Source organism: Andrena cerasifolii, chromosome 1, assembly GCF_050908995.1.
Source record: "Andrena cerasifolii isolate SP2316 chromosome 1, iyAndCera1_principal, whole genome shotgun sequence".
Taxonomy (NCBI): domain Eukaryota; kingdom Metazoa; phylum Arthropoda; class Insecta; order Hymenoptera; family Andrenidae; genus Andrena; species Andrena cerasifolii.
In genome coordinates this window covers 13,543,771-13,561,381 of record NC_135118.1, presented here as the reverse complement: position 1 = coordinate 13,561,381, position 17,611 = coordinate 13,543,771, and the positions used below count along the sequence as shown (strand labels likewise).

The 17,611-nt window shown below is 41.0% G+C and overlaps 1 protein-coding gene across 2 annotated transcripts in view; it reads right to left on the bottom strand.

Annotated features, from left to right (window-relative positions):
• Positions 1–1,441: 1,441 nt before the first annotated feature.
• Positions 1,442–17,611, bottom strand: part of Gukh (NHS actin remodeling regulator GUK-holder) — a 127,483-nt gene continuing 111,313 nt past the window's right edge. For both annotated transcript variants that reach the window (XM_076819050.1, XM_076819059.1), the window contains 3 exons: positions 6,002–6,647; positions 3,885–4,371; positions 1,442–3,798 (listed from right to left, as the gene is read on the bottom strand). In XM_076819050.1, coding sequence (XP_076675165.1) covers positions 2,917–3,798; positions 3,885–4,371; positions 6,002–6,647 — 2,015 coding nt within the window. In that variant the 3' untranslated portion in view covers positions 1,442–2,916. The remainder of the gene's footprint in view (positions 3,799–3,884; positions 4,372–6,001; positions 6,648–17,611) is intronic.

Genomic DNA, 17,611 nt, shown 5'->3' with positions numbered 1-17,611 from the left:
ATAATCGTATGCAAGAAAGAAGGCAAGTAAGAAAATTTTCGATTTCCAATTTTAGAGTAAAAATAATTTTATAGTAAATTCTAAAGAAAATCTTTAGAAATCTACGTATAGTTTCACCACTGAAAGCAATGTCCATTGTATTTTCTAACATTCTATACAGCTTTTCAGTGTTTAGTGATACAGTAAATTAAGTACTTAATGGTAATTCAATGATCACTTATATAAGTAGATTAAGTTATCACTTTGTAATGGTATTCATTTTCGTATTGGAGACATTAATCAAGTACATCAACACATCCTCTAATTCTTTTAATACACAGCTATTAATTACGATACTCGTGGTCGATAACAATTTATTTCGATTCAATAAATATCCTTACTGCTGCTATCGCTAAACTGTTCGGCTTAAGATAAAGTCGGCATTCATTTTTCACTCGACTTAAATTATACTTTCTCTGCTGCTTATATAACAGAAAATATAGAGGCGTGAAAGAGAAAATCGAAATTCTTCAAAATATCTACGACACTACACGTGCCACAAGTGGCTGAATAGTAATAAAAACATTTTACTTTAGTTAGAACAGATCAACAATTAGATTCACTAATTAGACGCACCGGAATTTCTTACTACACGTAACAAAAGAAAGTACCTTCGATAACTTGTACCATAGTATCACTGTTTGGCGTGCATACTAAAATTCTGATACTTTTGACGGCGCAATCCCGAAGAGATAAATCAGAGTTTAACGAATATTTTTCTAATAAATTCTGAAGAATACGTGTTTTTACAATATGCCAATAGCAAAAAGTACTGACGCTAATAGATTCTTGAGTAAAACATTTCCATTCATTTATCTTGTGCACAAAAGGAGAGGCGTGTGCACTTAATAGTTTATCTATAATAATCTATCATCGTTCTTCTATTTTAACACAGCGCTATTTGCCAATACACTTATGTGAATTAGCACCACTTCATTCGATATTGCGTTCTTGAGGAGGGCGCAGATATGAAGATGTAACGAGCAGCGAGAAAAATTCTCAAGTAAATTCTTTCGACCAGCTTATCGCGAAAAGAATAGTCGACTAGTCACGCAAATGAATTGATAGTTTCCTCAGGATTCGTAATGTACAAGTAATACTTACCTTTTTACTCCGTGGAACATGAATCTAATGTTTCGTGTCGACGTGGATGTGACGTAATCACAGAGTTATAACTTAAACCAAAAACTACTTTGACTTAAGTATAGTAGGAATTCTAGACACTGGAGGAACGATTATTCTTTCGTAGATCATTACCAGGAACTCGCTATAGGTACTATCTATATGATTTTCTCTGTAAATGGACAAATTTCTTTAAAATTCCCATAAGTTGACTTGGGCAGTCAGGTATGGAGTTAGCAAAATGGATATGATGGAAGGCGAAGCGCTACGAACAGTGATATTTCAATGAAATATTTTTCTTTTATTCTGAGCAAAGTACAAAACATTTTCAGCTTAAAATCTAACGTTATCGTCCGTAAATTCGTCGTTAGGCGCCCGCGTACGCGGGGGCGCGGTTAATTTCCGAAAACACGATCGATCGTCGCGGCATAACTTAAAATAATTTAATTAAGGCAACTCTGTTTATTACTCGACGCATTAGTCTTCTTCGAATATATTACTATTCACCACCCAGTAATCGTAAAGCTTACGTTCTATTATACGCCGTCTCGTAATAATACAATTACACGCTCGTTACGTAGTTTTCCAGTAATATGGACATTGTTCGCGAGAAACTCGAAATTGTGGATACTAAGCTACCCGGACTAGACAAGCAAGCGATCGAATTTTAAGCAGAATGCATTTGTAATTACATTATGCGTTATTTACAGTACAGTTCTCAGAGATTTCTGGTGTTTCTTCTTCTCTTCTTTCTTACAACGAATGAAGAACAAATTAATATCTTAACGATAAGTTTCATTAAGGAACCAGTGATTATGAATCTTTAGTGCCACCCTTCTTCCAAAAAGCGGCAGCACTTACAGTACATGTTCATTTATAGAAGAAAATGAACGCCAGTAATAATTATGCGTACGTTTGAATATTAAGGTGTATGGATATTGTGAGTTATCGTTTTAAATATTGATTCGTTCATGTACAAACGCTTACGCTAGCCATTATTTCAATATTTTTCCCTTCACTTTGTATTAAATCTTTTTCACCACAAGTCAATACAGCATAAAATATGTGTATATATATATATATATATATATATATAGTTCTGTCTAGATTAACGAGTGGACTGTTTTGTATTGTGACTTATTGCTCTCGGTGAATTCACATTGTATATATTAACAAAGTATAATCTGCATGCGTATACGCGTTACGAGAATCTTCGGCTTGAGCTGTACAACACGCTGCAATTTCAAACGAGTCCCAACGATACAACTCGTTCCTCCCGATTACACGACACTCTTCGCTCTAAAATTATTACTTTCATGGCGGAAAAGTAATCCAATACTGTGTAATACTAATTTCTCCGTCATCACGAAACAGCAGGAATTAAAATATTATTGTCCCCTTGAACTCCGCGAAGCCGTAGACGATTCAATAAATCAGATTTCCGGTTAAAACGACTCACGGTCACTGAATGTACAATTATTCAACCGTTTCTAGGCTATTTGCTTCAATTTTACCTGCTGCAACAGTCGCGCTCCCTGTTAAATAAAAGCCATCGAGAACCAGCTACATAAAACTCTGTAAAAAAAAAATAGCTAAAAATTTAACAAATCTGTACCAACAACTCGATCTCCACAATTCGTGACGTTATATAGATCATTAAGCTTTTGAAAGATGCAAGCGATGAAGGAGTTACATAGTTCATTTTGGTTCTCAACGTCCCACGTTGCCCACCCTCGCCGATGCCGCGCGCCACCATCACAGCGCAGTTTCCAGCGTGGGGGCGCTAGGGCTGCGCGTGACATTCTGCGTCGCAGGGTTCTGAGGGGAGACTGATCTCGCTCTGAGTATCTGCCTCACGTAAGTATTGTGGCCCTGATTGGTACTCGCCGGCGTGCTAGCCAGGAACTGCGCCCTGGCCAGCTGATTGCTGATCCTCCTCGACTCGAAAGCGTTTATCGCTTGCTGGCACGTAGGCGTGAGCTGCGAGCAGCTCGACGAATACTGCATTGCTGGGAGGCCGATGTTGCACTGCGAATAGGGGTCCAAAACAGCCTGAGCGACCGATGTACTTTGAGGGCTACCAGTCTGCAGGCGATTGTCGCCAGCAGTCGCCACGCTGTTCCTCGTGGCCAGCTCTCGCGCGTGAACGTTTCTGATTAACGCTTCAGCCTCTTTAGCGTACCTCGAATCGACAGCTGCCACGTTGCCCGATAACCTGTCGTTGCACGCGTCCGAGGGCCTAGTCCCTAGGTCGACGACGCTCGAGTAATTCGGGAGATCGCTGCAGAGGTCCAACTGCCTCCTGGCGTTCAGTCTTGATATAGGGGACGTGTTCTCAGGTGAAGGTTTCATGGCCTTCTCCTCCGCCGCTGTGTCCTCGATGATCGTGGACGACAGAACATCCGTCCGTGGTGTCTGAAACCTCCACACTGACCGCGGGCTTAGAACTTTGGCTAAGGGTGTCGTTTGCTGGATGGTCGGCGATGCTGGTTGCTGCTGACACTGCTGGCGGGACAATTTCAACTGCTCCGCGGCTGAGAGCCTGGCCGGGCCAGTCTTCACGCTCTGCTGCAGCAGCAGACGCTTGAAGTCCAATCGCGACGTCGCTGGCGACGGCGATTGAACGTTCGGCGCCACCTGGAATTAAAGTAAAGTTACAAACGAAATTGAGAAAAAGAAGAAGAAACATTCGAAGGAATCACGGAGCACATTTTTGTACGTACTATTGGAGGTTTCTGTTGCTCCGAGCTCCAACTATGCCTGCTACCGGGCGACATTTTCGCCAGCGAGGTGGTTGAACCGTACGGAGACAGGTTTTCGCTGTCGTCCTTGATATTCAGTCTTTTCTTCGATTTATGGATGGCAGCGAACAGCTCCTCGTTGGACATTGTGCTCTTGGTTGGAGAAAGGATGAGATTCGTCGGGGTGCTCCTCCCCGACGAAGTCTGGACGGGTGTGCTTCTTCCGGAATTGGACATCGGTGACGGGCAGTTGTTGCTGGCAGTCAGAGCCAAACGTTCGGCAACAGTTGGCATAGTACGTCCGGCCGGTGTGGACGGCTTGAAACTATTGCCATAGCTGTGCCCGATCGGGGAAATTGGATTGTGCTTTAGAGCATCAGCACTAGGAGACTTCATAACGGGATCACTAACAGGCGAGGACGCGAAAAATCGATAGCCAAGCGCTGTCAGGCCTAATGGTGTTGCGAATCTAGATGAAGGAAATGGAACATTTAGAACGACATTCGTGTGGCAGTTGTTTATCGTTTCAAAACAACTGTTTTAATGTGCAGAATGATTTCAGGCGGGTTTAAAAGACTTTGGCGGATTGTTTTCAAGGTTATTCTGAGCAAAAAGCGTTGTAGGAACATACAGCATATTCTCAAAGTGAAATTTATATGAATAATGTATTGTACCAATGTTGAAGCTCAAGGAACACAGCTTTAGGATTTTTTGTAAAACTGAACTGTAAATAAGTGATGTTTCATATTCTTCTGTTGTGATTTTACTATGAGATGAGTAGAATTTTAAATCCTTTTTATTATGTAAGTTAGTGATTCACAACTTGGGGGTCAGGAAGTGTCTTCTGAGGGGGTGCCACGGTTTTTGAGCTTCTTTTTTAATATTATTAAGTTAGAATTATATTGTGAAATACTCATTTTTAATGTGTTTTCTTTACCTTATTAAATTTACCTTGCCTTATGTGGGAGGGGGTACCAGGTTATTTAAACGTTATAAAAGAGGATCGCGACTCAAAAAGGTTGGGAAACACTGATGTAAGTATTGAGAATAAGACCTGCATTTGTGTAACACTTTTTCTTCAAAAGGACCTACCACACAATCTGTCAATTTTTTACAGGCGTTTCAAATCACCCTGTATGTTCTCATTCGATTGAGTAATAAGAACGTTTATTCAACGGAACGTCTACTGAAATAATATGTATTCGTAATAACTGGAAACTCTGAACTCTCATTACCTGAGGGGATGGAACTTGGAATATCTCTATAACACATTGGATCTTCGATGATTTCAGTATGAACTTTCATCTATTTTAACACCTTGCTGAAATATTCTATGTTCGATCAATTTTTCTGTCTCAATGTTACACTACATATCTGAATACTCTACCACTTGAACGTTCTACTAACAATAAGTAGAGTCGACATAAATCATTCCTTCTCTTATGGAAATTTTTTCTGCGCCCATCAAAACTAATTCTGATTGCGATAATTAAATATGAAACCCACAGCAAACGTGTTCACATACAATAACGTCCATCAATGTAAAAATGTACTGTTGGCTATCAAACCATAGTAAGACATAATCAAAGAATATTAAATTCAGTTCCAACATCTGAACAATCTTATTACTAACAAGGGGAGGATACTAATAAGGTTTGGTATACATCGATTTTGATGAGCCTTGGCACGATGGATCTATGTCGAAAAAATAAGTAAATAGGTGTCCGAGCGTTTAAGCCAATAGACTTAAAAATTTATAAAAAAAATTTTATAAATTTTTTTTTAACGTTTGCAAATCTTCAAAAAGCACCCCAACGCCTCCAGAGGGGAATCCCCCGGGGTGCCAGGGTAGCGTGGGATTTTTACCCATTAAAACCCCACGTCCACTATGAAATTTTTAATAATTTCCATGTAAATATCTCTATTATAAAGTCCTATTGGCTTAAACGCCCGGACACCTGTTTACTTATTTTCGATATAGATCCGTCGTGCTAAGGCTCATCAAAATCGATATCTACCACCTTCTCCTCCCCTTGTAAATCAAGCTTGCCCCTTCCTCCGTAATACTCCCTTATCTCTAGAAGAACTTCTATATTCACCTGTTTCTGACATCCACAATCGGCGGCTGTTGATGGTTCTTCATTAGCCTGTTCTCCGTCTCGAATCTCTCCGAATTCCTCTGGTTCAAGTCTACCTGAGAGCCAAACCGATTGCAATCCTGCTCCGTGATTGGTCTCTGGCCCTGTCTCGCAAGCATGTGCATAGCACTCAGGGAGCCGCGTCCAAGGCCCCTCGTAATGTCTGGCGTGACGCTACGGGGTGGCTCGACGTCCCTCTGAGGCCTTCTGGATGGCAGCGTATAAAATTGCTGGCTGTTATCCTTCCCTGGCCCGTAGTACTGCTGGTTTCTCGCGTTGTGCATGTGCACGATGCGACGCTGGTCGCAAGCACGCTGGCATTCATTATAGCTGGGCACTTTGTTCTGCTCGATGAATCGATTATTGTTGTTGCAAAGATTCTGCCGGGGATCATGGGCGCAAATGTTCTGCGGATGAAGCCCCTGCGGTCCATACTTCTGCTCATTTTCGCACTGCGCCTTTATCTTCTCAGTCGCCTGAGAGTCCTTCAGTATCTCCTGGATCTTGCGATCCTTCTGACAGTCTTCCGGCTTGGGGGGCGAAATGTACGGCGGTGGCTGCGCGATTCCATGAGGGGGCACCGAGTCTATCGCCAACAAAGTGTTGTCTGAAACAAAAAGACGAATAATTACCCGTGTTTGCATTCCACCGTTCCGCAGTCGTGACTCTCGCCTCCGTTACTTTCAATCAACTAACGATTAATCGAAGAGTACATATACAGGCTCTAGAAAGGGTGTCTGTAAGTTATGTAAATGAAACGCGGCAATTCTTCCGCCATGTTAGACACTGGATTTAGTATTATTACTAGATACACGTCAAGCTTGTTTATTATTATTCCACAAATACGTACGAGCAGTTATTTATTACCGGCCATTAATATTACCCATCGATTTTAGTGCGACAAATGTATCACTACGTTGTTCGTTATCCCTCTCGCCTATTTGCCAGTGCGAAACAAAACTTTCAGTTCTATAGATACCCTCTTGAAGATTATACGAACGCAAGGTCGAGTAATTTGTTAGCAGCGTTGTTAATAGAACGAAAGCGAAGCAAGCAATACGTACAGACGTTGCAAACGCAGGCGTGCAATGGAAGCGTGGGGAAACTACATATGTGGATGCATCGTTCGTGTCCGATATAGAATGTAGCTTCGCGATTTTCGCCAATTTCTCCAGGAGAAGAGGCTAGGCAGTTTTCTGTCCAACGACACGCGCACTGTGGGAAGTGAGGGGGATTCGATATCGGACCGACGTGTATCGTTGGTGAAGTTAAGAACAAAATGTACTCACCGGGCATGAACTATGGTACTACGACATGTATGTGAGCTACTAGCGAGGGGTGCCACACGCGCGTGATGTGCATTTTTTTTTTCTCTAAAACTAGTACGCATATGTACACAGGATGGTGTGCACGGGTACAAGTGAAGAATCAGTAAGGTGATTGGGGAAAAAACAGATACAAAACGAACGGAGGGTCTGGGATGGACGGGGGATGAAGAATTGTTACAATTGGGAGAGAATCAAGTGGCCTCTCGAGGGGTTATTACGGTCGACACTATTTTCTGCCGGATATATGATTATGTATACATTAACTGGAACATAAATGCCCAAGAGAAGGCATATAGAATATTCTTAAAAATCTTGAAACAAGTAAATAAGACAGAGAAAACAATTTGAATGCACAAAATTTACATACAAGTTTAGAAAACTTATAACGAGGGCAAATTTGTTGCGACACATTTTTTGACGATAACGCTTGTCGCTTTGAATAGTCACTGGTTTACTGATTCTTAAATTTGAACCAACACGCTACCTTCTTCTAATTAATAATTGATAATTTAAAACAGAAATTTCGTTCAATTTTTCGCGTGACCGATCGGCAAAAAATAGCGTCCAGCACTAAACATACGCTTGGACAATTTCAAGAAACTTGCACAGTTTCGATTTTTGGCATTCAGTGTCTGAAAGTATGAAGCCTTGAGAACGTACTAGCAGATCATTACGTTGAGATTGATACCAGTGAAGAAGTTGTGGAATTTTAAGCCAACCAACCCCCGAGCGCACGAGTGTAAGCACACCTTCGCCCAGTAGGTCGATAGTCAGTGGCCTTGGCACGATTTCAAATTTGATTTTATTCTGCATATAACCCCTGTTCTCTCGGTGTATACACCTTCTTACAAGGGAACATCCGGAACCCGGAAATTTAAACAATTCTGAAACTTCGTGAATATGTAGGGAATTTTCTCCCGATTATCACGCAATTTTTGTTTGCTGCCCAAATTCACTCTAAAGGGGTGTAATTGCCCCCTGAAAATCCGGTTATTTACCGATTTTGTGTTATAACTCGTGAACTGTAAAATATATTTTTTTTACCAAATGATAGATCTAATTAAAAGAAGTAACTTTTGTCTTGAAACTTTTTTTCTATCTCTTACACTTCGGGAGTTATAACACAAAATCCGAAAATAGCCGAATTTTCAGGGGTTAATTTCACCCCCTTCTAGTGAATTTGGGAAGCAAACGAAAATTGCGTTGTAATCAGGAGGAAATCCCCTACATTTCCACAAAGTTTCAAAATTTTCGAATTTTCAGGCTCGGGATCATCCCTTGTTAGAATCTATCCCACGCGGTGGAATTCGTGTTTCCGTTCGAGGGGCGAGACGGGGAAACGGTATGGCGGGTGGGTGTTCAGATAGGGATGATTCTCGGTGGCCACTTAATTTCGTTCCGATCGTGCTATTTACAGTGAAAGGATGGACGACACATGTGTGAAACAGAACAGAAGAAATAACAAAATGCAGTCGTAGTTTCTATAAAAAAATTGCATCTATTCACATACATTCCTCGTGAGGGTTTAACGACATCGTCTGTCGGTATGTACATTCGAGTGGCAAGATGCGTTGCTCGTTACCAGATACAGAACGAAATATACACATTTATAAACATACAGTGCAGACGAGTAAGAGGCAGGTCTTATACAAGTAACACAAACGTATGTACATGTACGGTACAAAATGCTGCATCGTCCCCTACCCAGGTTGTAAGTAGGTCTCCAGATATTAGTCGTAAGCTGATTAATTCTCGGGGGAAAAAAGTGGCGTTCGACGAGATATTGCCCGATGTCCTTCGTCGCGTGACCATGTTCACCCGCCATGCGCCCAAGCGCCATCATTCAAACACGAATCGCGAAGAGTTTATCGATAATTGAAGCTAATTGACAGATAACTTCGAAGCTGCCGCGCATGGAAAGTGTATTTAAAATTTCCAACAGACCTCCTTTTCGATTGGGAAAGGGGTGGCGCACAGGGGGCGAGGGGGTGTTTGCAGTGTGAATGATAGGCGCCTAATGCGATGGCGGGTGAAAAACCGATTGCAACAATGAGGTCCCAAAGGAATGTTTGAAGTTAGTCCTTGTTAGTGTTAAACGCTACTTACAACGAGGGGCGAGCACCACGCATCGAGCTAACATGCGGCACGGCAAGTCGAGGCACACTTACGTCTTCACCACATGCCAAAACCTGAAGTCGATGGTTTTCTCAATAACTTATCGACGCACAAAATTTAACACTCTGAGTGGCGCAAGGTTTCGAGAGAATCGTTTCCGAACGATCGTTTCTGTCCAGGAAACATTGTTTAACTGGTACCTACCCTCGCACATCCCTCGGCGCGAAAACACGCCGACGCCAGTCAAAGTGTTAACGTCTAACGCTAGTGGCGCCAATCGCGTGACAACACGAAATAGAGAAAGGAGATTTGTAAACATTCGCGTATGCCTTGACACAGCTACTTTAAGACAGTGACATTTTTATTGCGCGAACTGTTGACAGGGAGATTAAAATTATGGTACCGGTTGCATTTAATGGGGAAAGCTAGAGTGTGATGATCGTTGTATAACTTTATGTCTTACAGACAATCTTTCTTTGCGACAGTTTTTATTGGATGCAGCCTATATTCTGTTTACCCTTCACAGCTACGACCAACGGTGGGACCGAACACGATAACAGAGCAGGCCAATTACTCGCTTGACGTAAACGTAGCTTTATTGTTCCAAGTATCTGACCAGTCCCGTCTTCTTTTCCCTTCAAATTGAATGCATATTGTTCTCGTGTACGCGCATGACGCAGAACGATACTTGGCAATCAACTGTCGTTTCGCGATTGACCTACGAGAATGGGCAATGCCCCATTTCTTGGTGGCTACAGTGATTACAGTCTCGGGGTGCTTCAACGGGCCGTTTCAAACTTTGAAGTCGATCGTTACGTGCGCGCGCTAGTTTTCGTACTTAAGGGGAGGTTCCGGTCTAAAAATCGATTCTTTTTATTTCATTTTTCGAATGTTCAAACTTTTAGGAATATCTGTTTAAAAGGATACTTTGAAATTCGTAAAATTCCCGAAGTTATTGGCATTCGAGTAGCGGCAAATGCATGGATAACACTCGGCACTCACGTAAAACTTTAAACGTGTTTTTCTCGAAACAGTGGTCTCAAAATCGGTGGAATCTGTATCTCCAACAGTTATTATCCGATTCGAATGAAACTCTTTTTATTTTGAAGAGTATAATTCTGGCTGGCGGATACACCAGTAAAATTTAACAAAAATTGAAAATTTATAAAATTTAAGGGCGTAGAAATGACGAAAAATAAAAGGGGGAAATGATTTCAAACTTCAAGTGTCGCTATTTTCTCAAAAAATGTAATTTTGTAATTTTTCTTGGTCTAGTCTACAAGCGAGTTGCATGCCCTTTAATAATCTGGCATTGTTTTTTATTTCAGACCAGTGGTTTAGGTGCTACAGGTTCCACTGATTTGGATGAATTTTTTGACGCCTCGAATTTAACGACTCCCCAGTGCCGTCTGCAATGTATAATTGTAAAACAAAAAATATATTTCTACAGTTTAAGACATCCTTAATACAATGCAAAAAGTCCCATTGAATTGTATGTAGTAGTTTTTCTTTAATTAATTCCTAAAGATCACCTATTTTATGGGCTCTAGACCGGAACAGCTCTTTAAATACGTTTTGGCTCTTAAGGAAAACGAGAGTGTATATACGTGTACCCAAACATGTCTATGGTTACTTAATCTACTCTGTATCGTGAGTGTGGCCTGTGATCGTAAACTCAAACTAGTGAATATTCCTCGGAAAGTGAAAATATACAATTCTAATTGATTCAGGCTCATTCTTATTCCTCTAGTAGTTCTGTAATCGCCATTGCAGGTGGACTTTTCGATTATAAAACACATAGAAAGCTACAGTTGACACTAATTACACGATCAATAAAGTAGAGCACTTATCACGAAATAGAGGCAATTACTGCCACCCTTTTTACCTGTATCCTCAACTAAATGCTAGAATTCTTTTAATAATTTGCCTATTTACAAGATTGGACGGAACGTTACTTTTGAACGAATAGTTAGAGCGATTGAAGAACTAAGTATCAACGCGACCATTGTTTTCATCACTCAACAACTTTACAAGCCACCTACTTAACCTGTGACGATAGCAAAATGTTGCTGAGTTTACATGTTACGTTATAATCTCAGCTCCATGATCCAAAGTGCCTCGATTCTGTCAGTGCATACTTGGCATTTAAAAAAATTGTTTCGTACACTAGCAGACGAAATCTGTAGTTATCTGTGGTTTGTGCATGCCGCAAATCACGCGACTGCATGATTATATTCCCTGCGCTCGTTGCATTTTGAGATTACATGATGGAAATAGCAAAAGAAAAACAAAGTTTCTTCGAATCCATCTCGCAACCACATTGCCGCCGATAGAGCCGAGCAAGTGGTTTTATTTTCATCGAGTTCCATTCCATGTTGCTCCACTTTTTCAATACCTCCAACGATATACGCCCGCCGCGACTATTACCAAGAATACGAGATGATACACCATCGTGAATCACGTTTACTTCAAAGCTGAACGCGGTGTATGACAGTGATGTTGTTATAGACCTATAGACAGTCGATAGCACATTATCATCGGTACTTTTTTTGTCTTTGTTCTTAATTGTTATTGTATGACCAGATATAGACATCGTGTCGCCCGATGAAAGAAGGTAAAGAGAATTTTAAAACGCTTTCGAAGATAGTAAACAGAATGACGTTCTGAGAATATGAGATGACATTATTAATAAACATGCAGTTACTTTTCAAAGTTGTTCAGCTGAGAATGCTTTCAAGAGAGATTGTACTATAATTTAGTGAATTACGATTAGGTCTTACAATTGAAGTAAGAGAAAGGAGGCATTCAAAATGGAATACCTGACTGGAGACATGATTTCTACCTTTAAATACAAAAATGTACCTCTCTGTAACTTTGAATGGTTGTTTCGAATTTATTTGAATTAGCATAACCCCCCGACAATTCTCTGAAATAATTTGACTGAAAACTGATTACATAGTATTTCCTCTAATGTGACGCTACGTGACCCATGATATCTTCTGTGACGTAAGTCGAAATATAATCAGCTATGGACTGATCGCAAATTACAAGATCAATAAAGTCTCGCTTACACCATACGATTTGTTACCATTTATTTTTTTCAGTACAATAACTGAAAACTCGCTATCAACAGAAGAGTAATACTATTCCTGTTCCCCAATTTTCTCCTCGCATTCTTATATTAAGATATTGATTACACATTTCCTTATTTTCTATTTATCCTTAAATTTCGCATCTTTTAATAGCGCGAGCGATAACAGTTTCTAATCGTTCAGCAGAATCGCGGAAAAATGGATGAGAGTTGGATAACCACAAGAAATAAGTGAATAAATGAATTCCATTACGTCACGGCTGGATCGATATTATTAAGTTATTCATAGAAAGTGAGAAACTTCAAGCTTAATCTTCAAATGCAGCGTCAGGTTTAATTCAATTAACATAAATATCATAAGCGATAAAAAAAACAACATTGGATATTAAGGTTCACGAACCTCGATACTTTTTTGTGTGGCCAACCTCCGATGAAGAAATAAGTGCGATAGAGACTCAACGATGATATAAAATTAATGAAAGTAAACGCGAGCTGATCTGACCGATTAAAATTATTGCAAAAACGCCGCGGTACTATCGAAGAATTCATTGCCACGAGCGGGAATCATGTGTGCGTAACAAAATTGTTGCCCATCTAAAAAGGTGATTAAAAGCACATTTAACGAAACGCTTTCGAAGCTTTCTTTTAATAAGCATGACGATGCATTGCATAATTGGCATGTCGTTAACAGTTTTCCACTTTAAACAAAGCGAAACGTACACAGAAGAATGTGTAAATAAGTGATAGCTCTTGCATTCTGTGAATCATCATAAGAATCATCATAAACCATGCATCAAGCACTTTACACACGTTTAAATGTTATAACTGTACATAATTTCACTTTATTTACATTGTTATGCATGGTCTAACTACTTTAGACTGTCGCGTAAAAAATTTCTGCTTATGTTCCTTTTGCGTTTTTTAAAATTATTCTATTATTTGTGAGTACCTAGACAATTAAGACTGGAAAGAATGATGTATTATTTATTGCGAAGAAGAAAGGTATGTAGAATGAAAAAAAAACGGGACATCTCGTCTTTTTGCGGGACAACTTTGTAAACATTCATCGAACCATTGATTGGAACTTATTTTATTCGTGGTTGTTTATAACATCGTGCTGACATTTGTCGCGATTGAGAAAGTTTCGTAACGTGACATTGACAACCATCAGTTTAATTATGAAGAACAATTGGAGGAATCCAAGCACGAATGTGCGCGACGTATTGTTTATTATTATACTTTTATCTTAGCAATGCTCAAAAATAGAAACGGTAGGGTGGATGTACCAGTAAATGAACACGTACCAGTTTTTATATTAAAATTAGTGAAATAAGTTATTAAAATGAGCAAGTAGTTAATTAGAGATTTCTTTTAATTTCTTGCTTCATGTCCAAACTTAATTTTATAAAAGTGTTCATTCATTAACCTTAAGTGCTCATTTATTGGTGAATTTACCCTACAACAAAACGGAACAGAATTCAAAAGATTTAAAATGATTCAAACGAGAGTTTAAAACCACTACACTATATGTTTGCAGCATTCAGTAAAAAATCTTTCATCAGTTGGAGAACGAATAAATTGGAGTGTAAACGTGTAAATAATTTTTCCCTACTATAGTTTTTGCAGCCTCTAGCAAAAGATCTTATCAATTGGAGAACGAGTGAAATGGAGTGCAAACGTGTCAACATTTTCCCTCTTCTGTAAAGCTATGTTATATCAGCCCCTACTTTGTAATTTATAATTCAGCACATGCATGGTAAAATGGACGTCTAAATCTGTAAGAAATTTTCAAACTTTGTAAAAAACGAGTAGATGCCACTTTAGCATTGACGTACAGCATTTGGAATGTTAGCTATTTCCCACAGAAAGTCTGTCTGAACCTTACCAGGCCCTAACACGTCAATGGCACCCCCTTCGGCAGAACGAAATCAGAAACCCGACGAATCAAAAATTCTAAGAATACAAGTACATACTCGCACTTATTAATCGAACCGTTGCAGAAGTAAAATTACGTGGAATACATGGTTCTCGTGAAGATACTTATACAAACAGCAGGTTTAGCGATACGATCGCGAGCCAATCTCTGTACCCTTTGAAGCGGAAGAAACGCCAGGAGGGGATGGTTATTGTAATTAGAAGAAGAAAAACCAAGCAAGGTGCTCGTACTCCGTCTCTTAAGAAAGAAATATATTTCCTTGACTTACGTTGTCGTCTGCTCGCTATAAAAAGAAGATGCCTCGCCAACATGTTGGAATGCAGCTGCAGCCGACTGTCAAACCGCGAATACCACGCTCGTCTTACAACCGAATCTCCCTGGCTATCGACGTTGGCGACCGTCTGTCTAGCGACAAGGTTTCCTCTTCGCTGGTAGACTGATACCGGCTTATCATCGCCCCCTCACTAAAAACGCCAATTTTTCTCCCCCGCCCTCCGACTCAACGTGCCCGTCCACGCGCGAACATCTAACAACTTCCTGCTGCGGGTGCAACTGTACACGGAATTGGACGAACAAGGGGACAAACTTTCATTGATAAATTCTGAACGGTTGGGCGCAGACCGCTTCGAACGAACGTCTCTCTACGCTACGAGCGCGCGAAGTCCCATCAGCCGTGCGACTCTGTGATCCCACGATGGCGGAATCGAGCAAGATCTTGGCAGAGTTACGTCAGCCATAGGAAGACCAGAGCTGTTCCTTTGCGAGTTTATGATCCGAACGGGGCTGCAAGCTCCAGGAGGGTGAGCAATTGACGAAACGTCAAGCAATTAAGTATACCGTGAACGTGGCCAGATCGGAGCGAACTGAGGGCGGCGGCATTCGCTCGAAAGTATTTCAATCCTCCGCGAGTAGGGAGGGAATTTTGTTTATCTGGATTTGGAATTATCGGGCGGGATAAACATCACGTCTGATGCAACTCCGTTGGTTATTGAGGCAGCGGCTAATGAGGCTGATAAGGGCTAACAAAGTGAGGCTTCATTGGGGGCTCCCTGGAGTTTACCAGCTTTATCGTCTTTGGCCCCCGCTACCGACTTTATTGCATCCCGTTCGCTAATGCGAAAGATTTCCTATTTACTCGTCCACTGGCGGTAATTCTTCCCCGTGTAGTGACACCGTGCGTCAAAGGATCAGCTGCGGCGTTAGCGAGCAGAAATGGCCACCACCTAAATTACACGAGCGAAAGAAAGAGAGAAGTAAACGAAGCATTTCCATGAAAATCTAAAAAATTTCGCATCGCCTTGAAAAGGTCACGTGATCATTTCTCTCCCTCTTCGGGGGAGGGGAGGGAGAATAATCTGCTCGTGACAACGGAGAGATATACTTTTAGTTCCCCCAGATTAGGTGTAATCTGTGGATGACGGAGGGAAAGAATGGAAAATTCATGGCACGTTAATAATTGGGGAAATCCGTGGAAGCGCGACAGGAATGTTATCTATTAACCTTGCGAGAGGCATGCCTCGTTGGGATCGGTTCGCCGAGCTTATCGACGAAACTCTTGAACTCTAAAATATTCCGCGCTGCGCAAGGGGGGCGACAAGAAGACTCGCATTCATCGTTTTGCAGCGGTTACGTGCAGGGGTTCGCCGCGTTTCTTGCAGCTGGCGAAGATGAAGCGGGTCGGTAAATACGGAAAACGTGACCGGTTCGGGCTCCTCTGTCGTATCTTCGTTTAACACGGAAAAACATTGTCGGATCTCGTTATCGTGACCGTCGAGCGAATCGTTTGCCGTTTGCCCTCATTAATTTCATGCAACGACAATCTCGCGCCGCCCGTACTCTCCTTTCGCATAACGGACAGCAATAAGTAGATAACTCCTATATCGGTGCGCACTTTTCGTTCGATCGTGTAATATTGGTCCTTGGCGAGGCCTCCCGTCGATTTCATGTATAATTTCTGCTCTGACGCCAATTGTATCGCGTGTACAATTTACGTAACTGCTCGTCGACGCCACGAACGCAGCGGGAACAGCGAGGAGACGTTTTTGCAAGACCACTCGCAAGCATCTGAAGAGGGTACGAATTTTAATTGTTCATACTGTCAGGTGTAATTCTGGAGCCACATAGAATTTCTTTTACATCACGAGGAGGGCAAGATGTAACTAGAATTTTTGTGACGTTTTTTTTTTCAAACTTTGTCACGTAGAAGAATATATCTCGTACTAGAAATAGAAGAAAGTACTTCCAGCTCCTTGGAAGGTGATATATGATACAAATTTGAGGGTTATTGAAGCTTCTAAATACTTAAAGTTTGATATATAACTGAAACGCTGATACTGAACTATATTGTTAAGATTAAAAGAATTCTACGTGGCTAGAAACTTTCAGGATTTCAATTATATCTGAAAATTTCGGTAGGGGTGTGCGGGTACCCGAAATTACGGGACCCGATTTGGGATTCGGGAGCGGATTTTCTCGCTTAAAAATTCATACATCTGATCACACTGTAAAATCAAAACCTAAAAGTTATCGGGTACCCGAGATGTAAGGATTTTTAAGCAAGAAAATCGGCTCGCCAATCGCAAATCGTGTCCCGTAATTTCGGGTAGCCTCACACTCTTAGGGAACGGTAGCTTTTCTACCCTTCTACTTATTCGAGTAACGTTTACTGACTCAATATTTCACACAGAAGCAACTTTTCCGCCACTACATGTGCTAGAAGTTACAAAGAGGTACCATTTTTTCGTTTAAAGTAGCAGACTGGTAAATGCATCTGATACCAGGCAGTGGGTACTTATTATCAGTTTTATTATCAACCCCTTGATACCACAGTTACAGAATCGTGGAATATATCATGGCCCAAAGTGTTTCTACCGCCCCTGCAGGTGTTCAGAGTTTAAAGAACGGTTGCAATACTGTGTCAGTGGGATATTTTTCAAATGTACCTTTCAGCGAGGCGATCACCAAATCTCTGTATCGTTACCAGAATATTTGAGCACTCTAGCAGGCTCAATATCCATAGCTCTAGGTCGAGGACTCTTTGGGACCGTCGTGATAGGAATGGGACTCGTCACGTTCATGTCAAAGTTCAAGTTGCTACTAAT